The sequence below is a fragment of the Chroicocephalus ridibundus genome, chromosome 6 (assembly GCF_963924245.1).
Source record: "Chroicocephalus ridibundus chromosome 6, bChrRid1.1, whole genome shotgun sequence".
NCBI lineage: Eukaryota > Metazoa > Chordata > Aves > Charadriiformes > Laridae > Chroicocephalus > Chroicocephalus ridibundus.
Window position 1 is genome coordinate 46,327,857 of NC_086289.1, and position 16,096 is coordinate 46,343,952.

The 16,096-nt window shown below is 55.8% G+C and overlaps 1 protein-coding gene across 1 annotated transcript; it reads right to left on the reverse strand.

Moving 5' to 3' along the window:
- Nucleotides 1-9,381: 9,381 nt before the first annotated feature.
- On the reverse strand, nucleotides 9,382-15,993 carry LOC134517787 (uncharacterized). Its single transcript, XM_063339667.1, has 2 exons — nucleotides 15,727-15,993; nucleotides 9,382-14,229 (listed from the first exon to the last, which is right to left on the reverse strand). Exons 1-2 carry the CDS (start codon nucleotides 15,807-15,809, stop codon nucleotides 11,553-11,555), a joined length of 2,760 nt encoding a protein of 919 aa, XP_063195737.1. The 5' UTR covers nucleotides 15,810-15,993; the 3' UTR covers nucleotides 9,382-11,552.
- Between the last annotated feature and the right edge of the window lie 103 nt (nucleotides 15,994-16,096).

Below are 16,096 nucleotides of genomic sequence, written 5' to 3' on the forward strand. Positions count from 1 at the left end.
ATGCTCCTGACCTCTGCCCGCTGCCGCATCGCTGGGCCAGTTTCCCGCATCCCAGCATCTTCCATCAAACAGGAGGCGTTTCAGCAAGGAAAAATGCAAAACGCAGTGGGGTGGTGCGTGCCGGGGCTCAGCCCAGGTGGTCTCCCATTGCTTCTGGCCTTAAATTTATGGGTCCTGTAAAGGGCAGGGAGGAATGGGACTGGCAGCACAACATGGGAACGGGAGAGGAGCGCTGCACCAGCCACGGGCAGCACGCAGGGTTTTCTGCTCCTGTGTGCGACGGGGACTCATTAGCTCCAGGCTGGCTGTGCCTACTTTATTCTCTGGAAGCTTTTGTTCCCTTACAGAAATGTAGTCTCTCTCTCTCTCTCTCTCCCTCGCCCTTAGCCCCTTTTAATATTAAGGTCAATAGGTTGGTGATTAAGCAGGAAAAGGGCATGAAGAATCAACCAAATTAAATCTTGTGTGCAAACAGGTGGGTGTGAAATTTCAATCAATGGCTGGTGTTAGCGGGGACCCCCGTGATCTCGATTTCCCAGGGGAAGGCTGGGCAGCCCCGGGGGGATTTGGGTACAAAAACTCCAGACATGGGAGAATAGAAAAAAGTCTTCTCAAAAACCAATATTGACAAGGTCCCTGTGTTTGCACCCCGGCTTTCCCCGGCAGCACAAAGGGAGATGATTATCCCGGGTCCAGCGGGGAGGGGACGACGGGAGCTCAAAGGTGAGCTGGGCCCCCCCGGCTCCCCCGTCCCCATCCCCTCTGCTTAATCCCCCTCTCGCCCCAGCTTTGAAGTCGCCAGAGGTCGAATATGGGATGTAAATCACGTTAGCCGCAGTGTGTGATCACAACGCCGCTGCAAGACAATGCCGTGCTTCCCCTGGCGCCCGGGCATCCCGCCTTGCCGCGGCCGGCACCAGGCTATAAACAGCCCCGAGCTGTAGCCAAAAGCAGGGACCCAGGGTGGGCTGTGGTTGGGGGCACCCATAGCAGGCGGGAGAGAGCATCGTGCTTGGCCACGGAGCCAGGAGCAGGAGCCACAACAGGCCACCGGCACCCAGCGGCCACGGGGCTGCCGATAGTAGGAGGCTCATCCCTGGGATTAATTAGCAAAGGCTGTGGCCACAAAGCAATGTAAAACACGAGCCGTTTGCTGGGGCGTTGGTTACCAGGGCTGTCCCGCAGCGTTGCACATCTTGTAAGCATTAGCATCACGTAAGAGGAGCCTGCACAGAAGGATGTGGGGTTTATTGGGTTGTAAACTGCGTTGTTCCCGTTACAGTAATGATGTTGCTGGTGAAGAAATGTGCCTTTCGCACACGAGGCTCGGGAATCAGGTGTGCCGGGAGGAAACATAGCGGGGTTTGGAGGCTCTGATGTCACTATTAGGAGAGAGAACCAAAGCAGGCGTGGGAGAAAGCAGGAGGAGCTACCAGGGAGATGCTACCGCTACCCTGGGCCCTTTGCATTTATCTGCCCCAGCCCCCCTGCTCCACGTCCGACGGCTGGGAATTTCAGACCTGGGATGGGAGTGGTGACGGGGAGACAACAGGTATCTGCCAGCCCCTCGGCTCTGTTTTGGTGCCCTTTGCTCTGCCTTGCTCCAGCACTTGGGCTGCCTCTGGCGGCACCTGGGAAGATGTGACACATGGGGTTTGCTCTCCGAGCACCCAGAGCTTCCCTGCCCCATGGAAAATGTCCCCTGTTTAATTTTCCCTTAGCCAAGGAAGCAGCCTCCAAGAAAAAAGTGATGGCAGACCCCAGTAATTAACCCATTTCCTTTCTTCTCACTACCAGCAATGCACTGTTCTCTGCAGGCGGCAAGTTGGCTGTTTTAAGTCTTTTTTTCACCATGTCACACCCGAAGCACGACCGATTATCCAAGGCCAGCACCAGAGCTTATCAGCCACCGCCGTCCGGCTGCACAGATCTGGACACACTGTGTTACAGGCCGTGCCCCCACCAGCCTGGCCCCAAATGCCCCTGGTTTCTCCCCAGAGCTGCCACCTGCCTCAGTGGCCCCAGCAGGTGCCTGGTGGGAAACACAGGACCTGTCAACCTCCCCGTCTGGTGAGGGGTGATGGAGAGGACCTGGGAGATGCTGGAGATCTGAACCACATGGCATCGAGACGACCACACAGACCCAGTAACAGGAGCCAGGCATGGGTACCAGCCCAGCTCACCCACCCTGGGCTCCCCTTCGCTCCTCTGCAGCTGGAGGGGCTTCTCCATCCCTGCCCGGCACGGCAGCTCCTGAGCACAGGACCCTGGCAGTCAGAGAATATCTGCTTTCAAAGCTTTTTCTTCTTAATTGGGAAACCGGGTGCTTCTTTTTTTTTTTTAATTAAAAATGTTGTTCTTGTGGAAAATATCTGCTCTCCACACAAAATGCCTTGCATTCGTTGTACACATTGTGGGCCATACCAGAAAACATCTGGTGTGCTTCCAAAACCGCCCGGGCATTTCTTTTCCCATTAGAGTGGAAATTTTCTTCAAGAAGCAAGTTTTACCTCATTCGCACTAACATGTGCTGCAGCAGAAAGCGAGCAGCCCTGTCCCCACACCACCCATCAATCTCCAGGAGGTGACATCTTAGGGGCACCCTGGCGCGACCAGGCACCCAAACCTGCAGCAGCAACCTGGGGTTTGACCTAAATCTTGACCCAAGCTTAGATCCAAGCCCCTTGGGCCACCGAGCAGCAATCACCTGCACACACCTGGGCTGGCCCAAGGAGAACCATGGCTTCTTGTGGCAAGGTGGTATCTGTTTGAGGAACACAGAGGAAAATACATTATTTTAGACCTATCAACAGCTCCCTGGTGCCATGCGAGAGCCGAGAGGAGCCCAATGTGCCCACCAGGATCCCAAGGGCAGCCCTTTCCTGCCCCGCTGTGTGAGCTGCCCAGAACTGCAGCACCGATCTTTGCTCCAGGTCGGAAGAAAGGTCTGAAAGGTAAATTTACTGTGGAATAGCACTGTTGGACTATTACGTCTTGAAAGGTGACTTGATTTTATCACCATGTCTTCTTCCTGTATTGCTGGCATTTCACAATGTGAAGCATTGACAGTGCCCAAGACAAACATCTAATATATTTAACATTAGCCGGTACGGCTGTACAGCATCAACACTAATTAAAAGTTTAGAAAGCTAAGTCAAAACCAAACACTGCCATTTCAATTCAGCGTTTTCCATGATTATCCTATAGAAATAATAAAAAAAAGAGATTAAAAAAAACCCAAAACACACAAAAACCCCCTGCAGATCTCAGTCGTGTATTTAAATTCACCTGTGATCAGCACAGATGTTAGGAAGGTGATTACAGCAACTCTACCCATCGTTTTTCCTGCTGTGTCCACAGCACAAGGTAGGAAGCAGCCGGGGATGGTTGTTCGATGTGGATGGCTGTGGAGGGATGGTTCCTCCACAACAGCTCCGGCTGGGTGTGAATCTGACAGCCCAGGACCTAAACCCTGCCCGGCTCGGGAGGAGCTTATCCCTTTCCAGCTGGGGACTATTCCTTAACACTCCCCAGCAAAGCCTCTGGGGACAGTAAAGAAAATTGCCTGTGCCTTCCCACCTGAAACACGCCTTGTTTACTCACCGCTCCTCACCAAGTGTTTCTGGGTTCCAAAGCATGGCAGCTCACCTGGCGTGACGGATAGCCCGGGGGCTGGTTAGCCAAGGGCTGGCTTCACTGGCAACGAACCCGGAGAAGGTGCCGTGGTGCCGTGCTATAGCCAACCAGGCCACAGCCATATTCTGTGTTTCTTTCTTTCTTTTTTTTTTTTTTCCTCCAAGCAGTCTTCTGAGAAAACATCTGCTGTGCCCCAAGCCCGCACCGGAGCTGAAGATCAAAATAAAGGACTTTTGTCTTTTTATTAAGCATTTTAGCAAACGTGACTATTACATTCATATTATATTTCCCTGTTTTGTACAAACACGTTTAAGTCAGCACTAAGAGGATTACATTTATGGCACACCAATCTCTGCTCAAATGGGCTGACTAAAGAAACTCTTGTTAAACAGTATTTTCTCTAATGCCTGTTGCTTTTCTTCCTTGCCTTAGTGCTCAGACATCTATCCAGGCTCCCTAAATCCACCCTCCTCATAAGCTTTCAGATCAAGACTCTTCCCCCAACCCCGTCCCCCCCTCCGCACCCTTTAATACAGCTGAAGATGAACATTAGCGCTTGGTTCAACTGCACTGGAAAGGGAAAGGGCAGATTCATCAAAATCTTTATACCTCCATAGAAAAATGTAGCCTTTTGCCTTTCCTCGAGTGAATGCCTTTTCTAGAGGGTATTCATTAGGGGTTCAGTCTGTTTTTGCAGACAGCTCCACAGATGTTGACATTTTTTTTCTTCGCTGGGTTAAGACGCCTTCTATAGGCTTTCAGTCTTCATTTGTTACTTCTTTATTATCCAAGAGGGGTTTTTCTTTCTTTTTTTTTTTTCTCCCTTTTTTTTTTTTTTTTTTTTCTCTTCTCCTTTCTTCCCAAGGAGTTGACTCGGTTCTCTGAAGAGAGCAGTGGTAGTCAGGCTCATTATTATCTCGGACCCTTTTTCATCACCCCGGCAGGCCGGCCGGGGCCGCGGGGCCATTGTGGCGGAGCAGCAGGTAGCTGTGGCACGGCGGGGTCAGCGCTCCGGCCGGCACGGCGCCTTTGTGTGCCCGCCTCACGCTGCCGGCTCCGTTTGTCCGGCGGTGGGAAAGGGTCAGGAGCAACGTCGCCGCTCCGTACCTGAGCTTTTTTCTCCGGCCTCTGCCCACAGCTTATAGAAATAATTTGTTGGAAAGCAATTCCTGGACCTGGAGGCGGGAGGGGGAAGCAGAACGAAGGGGTGGAGGTGTGCGAGCAGGGATGGGGGTGGTACCGGAGCTGCCTGGTCCATCGTGCTGCCAGTGTCCCCTGCATGCTGCTTGAGAAGCCACGGGTTTGCCGTGGCTCACAAGGCTCAATATCATCACCTTTACACATTGATTTCCCGTGCCAAATTTTGCAAAGAGAGAGATTTGGCTCAATGTGGAGGCTTAAAGCACGATGCAGGCAGCACCCCCCGCTGATGCCCCCATCTCCAAGAACAAGCGCATCACACTTCGCCCAGGACCCACCACCTTTCCCTCCAAACATACACCAGCTAAATACTCCATCCCAGGGCCAGCAGGCATCCAAATACCTCCACCTCAGCTCCCAAAGAAAATTTACTATGTATCTAGAGATTTTTCCCCAAAACAGATGGCTGGGCCAGACGCAGGGACTGGCAAAGGCACCATAATTCAAGTGGTGGTTCAGGACCTGCCGTAACAGACACAGGAGGTAAGGGCTCCAGCCTATTCACAGCTGGGCTCATTGTGTCGCCTCTCCACTGCAGGCCATGCATTATCTCGGGGAAAAGAAAAGCCCTCCCACTCTTCCCAGGAGCCCTCCTGGCCCGTTCCCACACTGCCCGGAGCCACTAGCCCCGCAGTCAGCACCGGGCTCCCCAGCGTGAGCCAGCGGTGGGGCCAGGCAGAGGTGACAGGTATCTTTATCCCGCCACGCAGGAGAGCGCCAACGTCCCGCTGGCAGGAATTTGTCTGCAAATTTTCCCCCATTGAAAGGAGTGAGAGGCTGAGATGATCGCTTGATTAAGGCCAGGGCAGGCGAGGTGGAGAGACGGGGCAGATCCCGGGGAGCCACGCTCCCAGCCCTTAACCTCTTCTCCCCGTCATGATTTAACGCCTTGGTGGGGCACGTTGGCTCCAGCCATGGGGCAGCGGGTGGGCATTCAGGGTGATGTGATCCCAATTATCCCTAAATAACGCAGGCAGTGGCTGGGAAGGAAGATGCCCGGTGTCAGGCACAGCACCCTCCCGCCTTCGCAAGCCCCACCCCCAGGTTGTGCTGCTGCACTGGAAACCACCACACTCAGCCCCCACCAGTAAGCTAAAAGCTCCTGCCATTTTCCCTTTTTACCATGGCTTTAGCAGGAGAGCTCCCATTAGCTTTACACACCATCCTTGGGGAAATCGTGCCAATAGATGCATGAGATCAGGCAGGTGGATTTTCTTTCCATCACTTAACGCCGGAGAAGCCTTCCACTGCTAAAAGCAAGAGGAGAGTGAGGCAGCTCTTGCAGCCCGCTAGTGACCCACCCAGAGGGTGACGGCTGGGTTTCACACGCCTCGCTCTGCCCTGGTGCCTGGGGGATGGCCAGGTCCCCGCGGGCAGGGCAGGATCTGCCCCACAACAGCACTGACTCGGAAGCACTTTCCTTGGGGCTGGACTCCCCATTTCCACAGGGATTGGTCCCCTCCCAGTGCAGCATTTCACCCCAGCAAACTTCCAGCACAACCACCGGTCAAAAGCAGCTTTGCTATAGAAGCAGAGTGATGGCATCCTTCGCTGAGCCTGCCTTTTCTCACTCCGGTGTGTTTGTGTCGGCCGTTGTCTCCTCCAAGTGTGCCCTGGCATCAGGGATGTGAAGGAGCCCCAGGAGCGGGATCCCCAGGAGCCTTCGCATGAACATTGTGAGCGCTGAGGTTTATAACCCAGAAAATCTGGGCTCTGAAGGTCTCTGTCTGGGGGGGCAGGAGGCGTGCCGCCCTGCCCAGAGCCACTTTTATGCCATTGTGCCTTTTCAGCATTGCATTAAGGCAGCCAAAGAAGGGGGATTTTTAATGGTTCCAGGGGAACAAAGCAGGAACATTCGGCCCAACTTCATTACAGAATCATCTGAAACGCTTGAGGAACGTTTCCCACTAATTATCATAAATAGCCGAAAAAAATCTTTCCCTCCCAAAGCAGGTTCCAGCTGCCCCTCTGTGTTTTCTCACCTCCGCTTCCAATAGCCTGACCCTGCCCCCGCACAAAGGGGAGACCCCATCTCCGCTCCCCCCGCACCCGGGGGCTCTAAAGAAATACAAACAGGCAGCAGAATAACAGCACCTTAAACAAACAGGCGACTTCCGACCCTGCGGGCTGTCCCGCTGCCCAGGGGAGGATGCGCTGCCTGGTTTTCCTTGCCCTCGCTCTCGTGCCCTGCCCAAATCCTGGATGAAAGCATGGGCACCACCAGGCATGAAGCAGGCGTGCCAAGGATGGGAATGCTGGGGGTGCCAGCCCCGCACCCCCTTGGACCCCGTCCCCCATGCCTGGGTGTCCTCTTGTTGCCCCCAGCTGCCCTGGGGGAGGCCAGGTCCCTGCCCTGGTGGGATGTGGCTGCAGCCCTTTGGCAGGAGGGTTGGGAGATGCCAAGGCCAACGCAGGCGAATGAGTCATAGAATCACAGAATGGTTTGGGTTGGAAGGGACCTTAAAGATCATCTTGTTCCAACCCCCTGCCATGGGCAGGGACACCTCCCACCAGACCAGGCTGCTCAAAGCCCCATCCAACCTGGCCTTGAACCCCTCCAGGGATGGGGCATCCACAGCTTCCCTGGACAACCTGTTCCAGTGCCTAATCAACATCCCAGTTCAGCTCCTGCCCCCTGCGCCTCACAGGGCTTCTCTGCAAGGAGCAGCCTGACATGGCTGGATGGGTGCCGTGAGCGGGTGCAGGAAGGGATACTGTGGGTGAAGGATGGGGTCCAGAGGACACACAGAGGAATGGTGCTGGTGTTCAAAATCATCACCAGCATCGAGGGGGCACAGCAGCAACCCCGAGCAATGACTGCCAGCCCACGCTCATCTCTGCTGAACACAGTAGGGGATGGATGGGTGCTGGACCTGGCTGCCCGGCCGGTCCTTAGGCTGATCGAAGCAGCCACAGCTGGCTCTGCCAGGGAGCTGCCCCAGCTCGGGTCCTCACCCTGCAGGTCCCATGTTGCCCATCCCACCTCCCTGCTCCTGCGGGACCCGGTGCCAAACCAGCCCCTTCTCGCCATGCCTGCAGCACACGGAGCAGCCAGCCCCCGGCCCCCCGCCCCGCCAGGGCAGGCGGTTGTGAGAGACGTGGGGGCTCCAACCACAGCAGCCACGGTGAGACGCCGCTCCTGGCACAGCTACGGCACGTGTTTGGGGCCGGCAGACGAGGTGGGCGTGCGGGGAGGAAGCCACGGCAGCACGGCTGCGGGCTGGGGCGGGTTCCCAGCAGCGGCACTTGCCCATCGGAGGCCCATGTTTGCTCCTCGCCCCAGTTATTGTGCAAATCCCCCCACGCAGGTGTTCGCTGCCCCCCTTCCCGCCAGCCACAAGAAAGGGGTGTCTGTCACTCAGAGCCCCCTTCCTGCTCACAGGGCGCCCCAGGGGCAGGAAGGGGACCGGAGGCAGGTGGCAGGGACAGGCCACCGCACCCGCAGTGTGTGGGGTGACAGCGGGGCTGACGGGCAGGTCCATGCCACAGCACGAGCGAGGGGAATGTGGGAACCACGTCTTGTCTGCACAGGGCTGTGGGACTCCCAGGCCAGGCTGGAGATCCCCCGGTCCCAGTGCCGCTTGAGGACACCCACAGTGTCCTGTCTCTGCTCTTAACTTGTCACCTCAGGTTAACTACAAGGACCTCAGGCAGTCACAGCAACTGGGAAGAGGTTTACAAAGTCACAAGCCGCCTGGAGATGCCACACAGAGATGCTCACCTTTTTTTTCCAACGCAAGAACCAAGGGCATCCCATGGAAGGAGTGGAAAGCAGGGGGAGAGCAAAGGGAGGTGCCGCCTCGTTCGGTGCGTGTTAACCCTGGCCACTCCTCACTACAGGCTGTGGATGCTAAAATCTTACCTGAGTTATGAGAAATTAGATAAATTAATGGATTAAAATATCATGAAGCACTACTCAGTTCAATGGCTGCCCGGCAAGGGGGTGCCCAGGCTGCCCGCAGCAGAGCGGGGAGGGTGTGCTGGGGGCTGTGAGCTCCCTGGGTACCCACACTGGCCACGTACCTCCCCACTGGCAGGAAAGCCTCTGATCGCCATCGCAGAGAGGTGCAGCCCCGAAATAGCAAACCAACCTGGATGCCGGTCTCCTCGTGCCCTGCCCCATCCCCGCATGGTCTCTGGCTCAGCAATCAGGAAACCCGAGCGTGTTCCCCCACAGGCTTGCCCAGGCACATCACCCCCAGGTCACCCTGCATCCCACCCGCCTCTCAGCCCCTTCTCTGCTGAGGGACATCAGAACGAGCCGGGGCAAATGGGGACAGCTGGTAATTCCTCACAGCCCAGTATAGCCGTAGCCCTCCAGGGATTGGCCCCACAGCGATGGAGGGAGCCGACTCCTGCCTGCGAGCCAGCTGCACCAGCCCGGCCCTGGGAACACGGGCGGCTGTATTTTCATTGCAAATTAGAAATCAATCATAGCAGGAAATTCCCGTGCTGAGAACACCCTGGCTATTATTATTTTACAGCACTCGGAGGTGTTCTGGGCACTTAGAAAGATGTGGCCCTTTCGGGGTATTATGGGGCAAATTAGTTTTAAAGGCGGCTGAAGGAATGTTGGTCATTTGGTTTCCGGAATGGGATGGGCGCAGGTGGAGGCTGCGGCGCTTTGTGCTGCTTTCGGATACACCACCGCTCTGCAAAGAGGGAATCAGCACGCTCTGGAGCGAACACCTCTAGCCTGACCCCAGCTTTATTAATAACAAGTAATTAATATGAGAGCGGACGTGCCTTGTGTCTCTGAAGACCTTTTAAGATGTGATTATGTTGTGCTAATCTCACCCCGAAGTACTTCCCTGTTTAGACTGCGCTGGGCCATTAAATATCTGAAAATCCAGCGGACACCCCTCCATTGTCGCCCCGGGAAGTGCTCGGGGTCTGGTCCCCGGCAGCCAGCCCCCCCCACCTTTCAAACCCTCTAAATCAAGTATTAAGTCGAGCCCATCTGGACTGCCAGGAAAAACACTCCCTCCCCTCATCTGCGGCTCATTACCCACCGTGCCAGCCCCGGCCTCGCAGCCGCTCGCTCCATCCCGCCCAGATGTGCTGCCCTGAGCTCGCCTCCCGTATTTCACAGCCGTCAGCGGGACTTCAAGGAGCAGCCGAAGGGTCTGTAACACTGCACAGGCTCTTAGCAAAGACATATATCCAGGTCCCTAATGCACAGCCCCATTCCCCCTCCCTTGGTCTTGCACCAGGCAGGGGAGCTGGGGCACTCGGGGCTCCCCGGCCGGGAGGTTTCTGAGCCGCTTCCCCACGGCTCTTTGCCCAGCACGTGCCCAGACTATTGATTTTCAGGGGTTCTCCCCCCAGAGACACCCCCAAAGCCAGGAAGCCCCCACACATGGGGACGGCACCCAAAGGCACAGCAGGACCGAGCAAGCACCGGTGGCACAGGTGAGGAGTTGAAGGCAGACACCTGCAACCCTGCAATAATCGGGGTGATTATATCTGGGAGCAAAGTCAGAGCACAGGAAGGCACCCAAAACTCAGACCAAGGAGCAACCCGTGCTCATTGGCTCAAAAAAATCTCCTGGGGTGAAGCTTTCCAGTCAAAGCTTTACCACTTCCAGAAAACCCTCAAGAACAGCCACTTTTGTTTAAGTTGGGCACTTTCCTGGCCCCGGTGTCAGCCCAGGACTGCAGAGTGGAGATGCACATCAAGCCTGCATTTATGAGAAGAGTTATCCCCTTCCTACCGAGCTTCCAAAGAGCCTCCCGCGGCCCAGCCTGCAGTCGGGGCTCAGTGTCAGGTGAAGTTATGGTATGAGAGCCACGTGGCTGGCCATGCTCAAACATTACACTTCCAGAGAGGCCAGGGCAGGCAGCATCGCAGAGGTTTTAGAGGCATGATATTTAAGAGGAGGACAAGAAGGATGTCTATTGTCTCGCTATGCCGCTGCCGGCAGGAGGAAGTGTGCAACCCTGGTCCTCCAGCGGTCCCTGAGGGCCAGCACTGGCTGGGGACCCCACCCTCCAGCAAGCAACAGGAATCCCCCGCAGCAGGTCACGGCGAGAAAAGCCCTGGGATGAAAGTACTCCTCCCACCAGCCCTTCAGTGCACGGCAGAGATGCAGGGGAGGCTTTAATATTGGTGAGGAGGAAAGGGAGAAAGAGAAGGAAAGAGGTCAAAGTATTATGATGGACGGACAGGCACTGGCACATCCCGTAACACGACGTGGGGAAGAAGCCGGGGCGCAGGGCAGGAGGCCTTAGGATGTCCTTCCCCAAGGACTGACTGCAGCTTGCAGGTACCTGCCAGGGGTGGGGAGGAGATGCAGGCAGGAGCCCCGACCAGACCCTGGCAAGCAAGACCGGGCTGTGGCCTTGCTGATGTCCAGCGAGGTCCCAGCCATCCGAGTGCGGTGCCTCCAGGGCCACTCGTCACCCTCTCTGCTGCCGGTGGCCCTGGTCAGACGGTGGCAGCCACTGCCTGTGTCGGGATGCCATCTAGTGTCGCTTGGCAGAAGGGCCCGTCAGGCAGTGACACCATGTCCAGGCTCCCCAGGCTCACAGCACCTCCAGGGGACAGTTGGGAGGCACCCCAAAACAGCATGGGTACTGGGACAACCACCCCTGGGGGACTGCAGCCCACCCAGGCAGGTCCGCACTCCATGACATACGCACCCCATGGCCAGCACGGCTCCAGAACCCCAAGGAGGGTGATGGGCATTGCCCAGATCACGCAGGGGCACTGAAGCTCAAAGCAGTGCCCAGGCTTGCTCGGGAGACCCCGGGGCAGCCAGGGCTTGGAGACTCAGCAGCCTTACTGGTGGCACGGGGTGGCCCTGGTGGCAGGTGGCTTGGTGAAGGAGGAGGGTGAGCTTCCCCCATAGGAGCATGCAGCCCACCTGCAGCACCAGCGCGGCCAGACCCAGGGCCAGGGAGACCCGGCAGTGCCATGGGCTGGACCGCAGGGCAAAGCTCCAGCTGTGATGGCCACTGGGAGCCAGGGGTGGGGAGGCTGGCCAGGGGCTTGTATGGTCTCTCAGTGGGGGGACAGGAGGCATTGGGGATGGGATGGTGCCTGCAGGGCTGGGAGCGTGTCGGGGGACAGTGGGAGCAGTCTGGGTGCCGACCGTGGACAAGCTCCATGCAGTGGCATGGTCCCGCTCCTGGCCTGGTACAGCCACCCTGTAGGGTGGCCAGAGTGCTGTGGTGGGGGCTGAGACAAGGGAGATGATGGGTGTCCTCCGTGGGACAACATCTGACCTCTCTGTGGGTGTCAGAAGACCAGGAGGCACTCGTTTGGTGGTGGTTGCCTGTGTGCTGGTTGGCACCAGTGTAGTGGCAGAAGCTAGAGTGGACTGTGCAGGCTCTGGGCTGGTGGCTCCAGAAGGCTGTAGGCTTATGATGGCTGGAGCTGGACACAAGCTGAAGGCCTCCTGTGGCACAGCTGGTGATGGGGTGGTGATGGAAGCCATGGGTAGGACAGTTGGTGATGGTGTGCTGATGGAGGGCTCGAGCAGCACAGCTGGTGATGGGGTGGTGATGGAGGCCTTGGGCAGCGCAATTGGTGATGGGGTGTTGATGGAGGTCTTAGGCAGCACAGCTGGTGATGGAGTGGTGATGAAGGTCTCAGGCAGCCGAGTGGGTGATGGGGTGGTGACGGAGGTCTCAGGCAGCACAGCTCGTGAGGGGGTGGTGACGGAGGCCTTCAGCAGCACAGCTGGTGAGGGGGTGGTGATGGAGGCCTTTGGCAGCATGGCTGATGATGGTGTGGTGTTGGAGGTCTTGGGCTGCACAGTTGGTGATGGTGTGGTGATGGAGGCCTTAGACGGCATGGTTGATGATGGAGCAGTGAAGAAGGCCTCTGCTGGCATGGTTGGCAAGATGGCAGAGGTGGCCACAGGTGATGGCATAGTTGGCGGTGTCATGGTGGGAAAGGCTGCCAATGACAGTGTGGTTGGTGCTGCAGTGGGCAAGGCTCCAGGTGACAGCAAGGTTGACATTCCTTGTGATGACGTGGAGGTGAACAGTAGAGCTGGGGTGAAAGAAGCTGAAAGAGGTAGAGTAGCTGGGCAAATTAAGTGGTCATCTCTCAGTGATGTCACTGCTTGCCCTGCCAGGTGGGGTGGATTCTTGCATGACACCTGGGTGGACAATTTAACCTTCTCACTGTTGCTCAGAATCCAGCTGTGCAGGTAGCAGAGGTTGCAGTCACATCTCCATGGGTTCCCACTCAGATACACTGAGCTGAGCTTACTCAGGGGGTCCAGGAGCCCTCGGGGAACATTCTCCAGCTGGTTCTTCCGAAGGTTGAGGGTTTTCAGATTTGGGAGAGGTGCAAAGACCTCACCATCCAGAGCAGAGAGTAGATTTGTGTCTAGCTGGAGGTCTGAGAGCTTGCTGAGCCCAGTGAAGGCTCCTCTTGGCAGGGTTGCTAGCTGGTTGTGGGACAAGATGAGTTTACTGAGAGATGTGAGGTTGACAAAGAGGTCATCTGGAAGTGTAGACAAACTGTTCCTGCTGAGGTCCAACTCCCGCAGGTGTGGCATAGTGTCAAAAAGGCAGCAGGGGAGCTCTGTAATACGGTTTGAATCCAGAGTCAGCAGCTTCAATTTGTTTAAACCAAAAAATCCCTGGAGTGGGAGAGCCCTGATGAGATTGTTGTCCAAGAGGAGTTTCTCCAGGTGAGGCAGGCTCCTCAGGAGCATGGATGGCAGCACCCTGAGCCTGTTCCTCTGGAGACTGAGCTCCAGCAGCCCCATCTGACCATCTAGCAGCCCTTCCGGGAGGTCCTGCAGCTCATTCTCATACAGCCGGAGGACTTGCAGACGGGGGAGTTTGCTAAAGGCATCCCCAGGAAGAGCCGTGATCCTGTTTCTAGACAGGTCCAAAAATGTTAGATTGATGAGAGAATCAAAAACGCCCTCTGGAAGAGAAGGGATTGCATTGATGTGCAGGGAGAGCTCTCCCAATTTCTCCAGCCCATCAAACAGGCCTTTGGGGATGTGTCTGAGGTGGCTGTCCCTCAGCTCCAGCCTCTGCAAGCTTGGGAGGTTTTGGAAAGTGCCCACAGCTAGTTCCTCTAATGAGGCACCGGAGATCTCCAAGTCCCTCAGCTTCTCCAAACTATCAAAGGCTCCAGGTTCAACTGTCTTGATCTTGTTGCCAATAAACAAAATCTTGATCAGGTTGGGCATGTACCTGAAGGCACCTTTCCTTATAGCAGTGATGCTGGTTTGCACGAAGATCATCTCAGAAATGAAGGGCTTTGCAATCTTTGGGATCTCTCTGATGTCATTTTTTGTCCCTCTGTAGACCTCCTGGTAGTCTTTGGGCATTTCATATGGATCTTCACCCAGGATTTGATCTTGGCATTTGTGGAGATGGAAGGAGAGGAAGAAAAGGAAAAGGAAACGCTGGTACATTGTCCTGAAAAAAAGGTTTCAAAAACCAGTTATGAAGAACAGAAAAATCTCCTTCCACAGCTCCTGAACTGTGGTACCACGCTTCATTCAGCTCTCAGGGCTCTTCTTTCACATACCGTAACTCAGTTTATGAGAAAGAGAGAGGCCGTACAAGCCAACGTACGCTGCAGGTACAAGAGTTCACTGCCATTGGTACCAAGGGATGGAGAGGAAGGGAGAGCGACCCAGCTCATGGCTTTGCAGTGGGAGATGCTCCAGGAGGGACAAGGGCTGGACGGTCTGTTCTCTGGCTGCAGGCTTGGCATCCGTCTGGGTGAAGGAGGCAAAGTGCTGCTGCCCATTAGCGCTGCCCCAGTAGGTCCAGTTACTCAGCAGGGCAACAGCCCATTCATGCAACAACAGAAGCAATCAGCCCTGCGCTTGCTAATGAGGGACCAGCAAGGGTCCCGGGAGCCAGCCAAGACCAGGTGACCTTGTTTATTCAGAATTTCCACACTGTGCTGGATGGACTTGTTATTTCATCGCTGCTTCTCTCAGTTCAGGGGGGTTATTTAAAACATTGCTTCTAAGCATCTCCTTTTTGGGATTCTTCCTGATCACATCATATTTTGGCCTTGGTTATGCAGCTTTTCCAGATAGAAATGCTTGATTTATGAGCAGCAGCCAAGCTTTAGGGTGAGGCTCATTAGGAGATTAACTGTTTAATATCTGACATTTAGGGCTGTGACCTGCAGTTAGGGGGTGAAGTCACTGACACACACCCACCAGCAGCCACGTAAAGCCCACCACTTCCATCGAGCCATTTGGAAACACCCAGCTAACACATCAGCTGGGCTTTAATGGCTGTGAGCATCGCAGCAGTACAGTCGTTTCCAGCTTGTGGTTTACAGCCCTGGGTGGGAGCTGACGAAAGGAGGGCTGTGGGTTGCTTCTTGGGTGTCCGTCAAAACTGAGCACATTAAAAAAACTTATGTGGGAGGGTAAGTTTGCTATGAAAAGTTATTTTCCGAAAAATGTTGAGAGGTCAGCAAATATAGGAGGCTGAAAGCTACTGGGCTTGAAGAGAAACTGATGGGAGACGAGGCCAGCTGGGTTCCCCAGGGTAGAAGTTGCTGCTGATCCCTGCCCATCCTCTGCTCAGGGAGACTCGGGTGCAGGAGCAGGGCTGAGGGTGCAGAAGTGCCTGCTGCACATCAGCTGCAGGGGCAGCACAATGGGTTAAACGCAGAGGTGGGAACAGCTGGACTGAGTGCACAGGGATGAAAATAAACAGTTTTGAACTACAAAGCTTCTTTAAAATGCTCCCTCACCCCATTTGACTGCGGTGGACCTCGGCGTGGTCCCCTGCTTGTCCCACCCGCCAGGAGCGCAGGGACAGGGAGGCACAGCCCCAGATCACGGCACTGCAGCCTCCAGTGCTCCTTGCAACGATCAACAGCTCCCCAGAGCCATCCCTCCCGGCACATTTTAAAGAGCAAGAAAAGCATTTTGCATCACTTACTTGGCCGAGCACTTGTGAACGAGTCCAGCTGCCGGAGCGAGCCACACCAGACAAGGAGCGAGGCCACCAGACAGAGGTCCCATCACCTGGCCAGCTCTTTATCCACGGCCCAGGCGCAGGGCTTGGTTTCGCGGGAGTCAGGGCGCAGGTCTGTGCAGGGAGATAAGGGACAGCCGGGGAGCAGGCAGCAGAGCTGTGCCCCGGCATGGGGGGGCTGTTGCCGAAACCCCTCAGGGAGGACACATGCACGTACTCCATAGGCGTTATCTGCTGGCACCACCCAACTAGTCACATCCAGGGAAACCTGAAGATCTCCAGGCCAGCCTGTTTCGTAGCTGATGGACTCTGCAGTGCCATATCTCCACCAGCA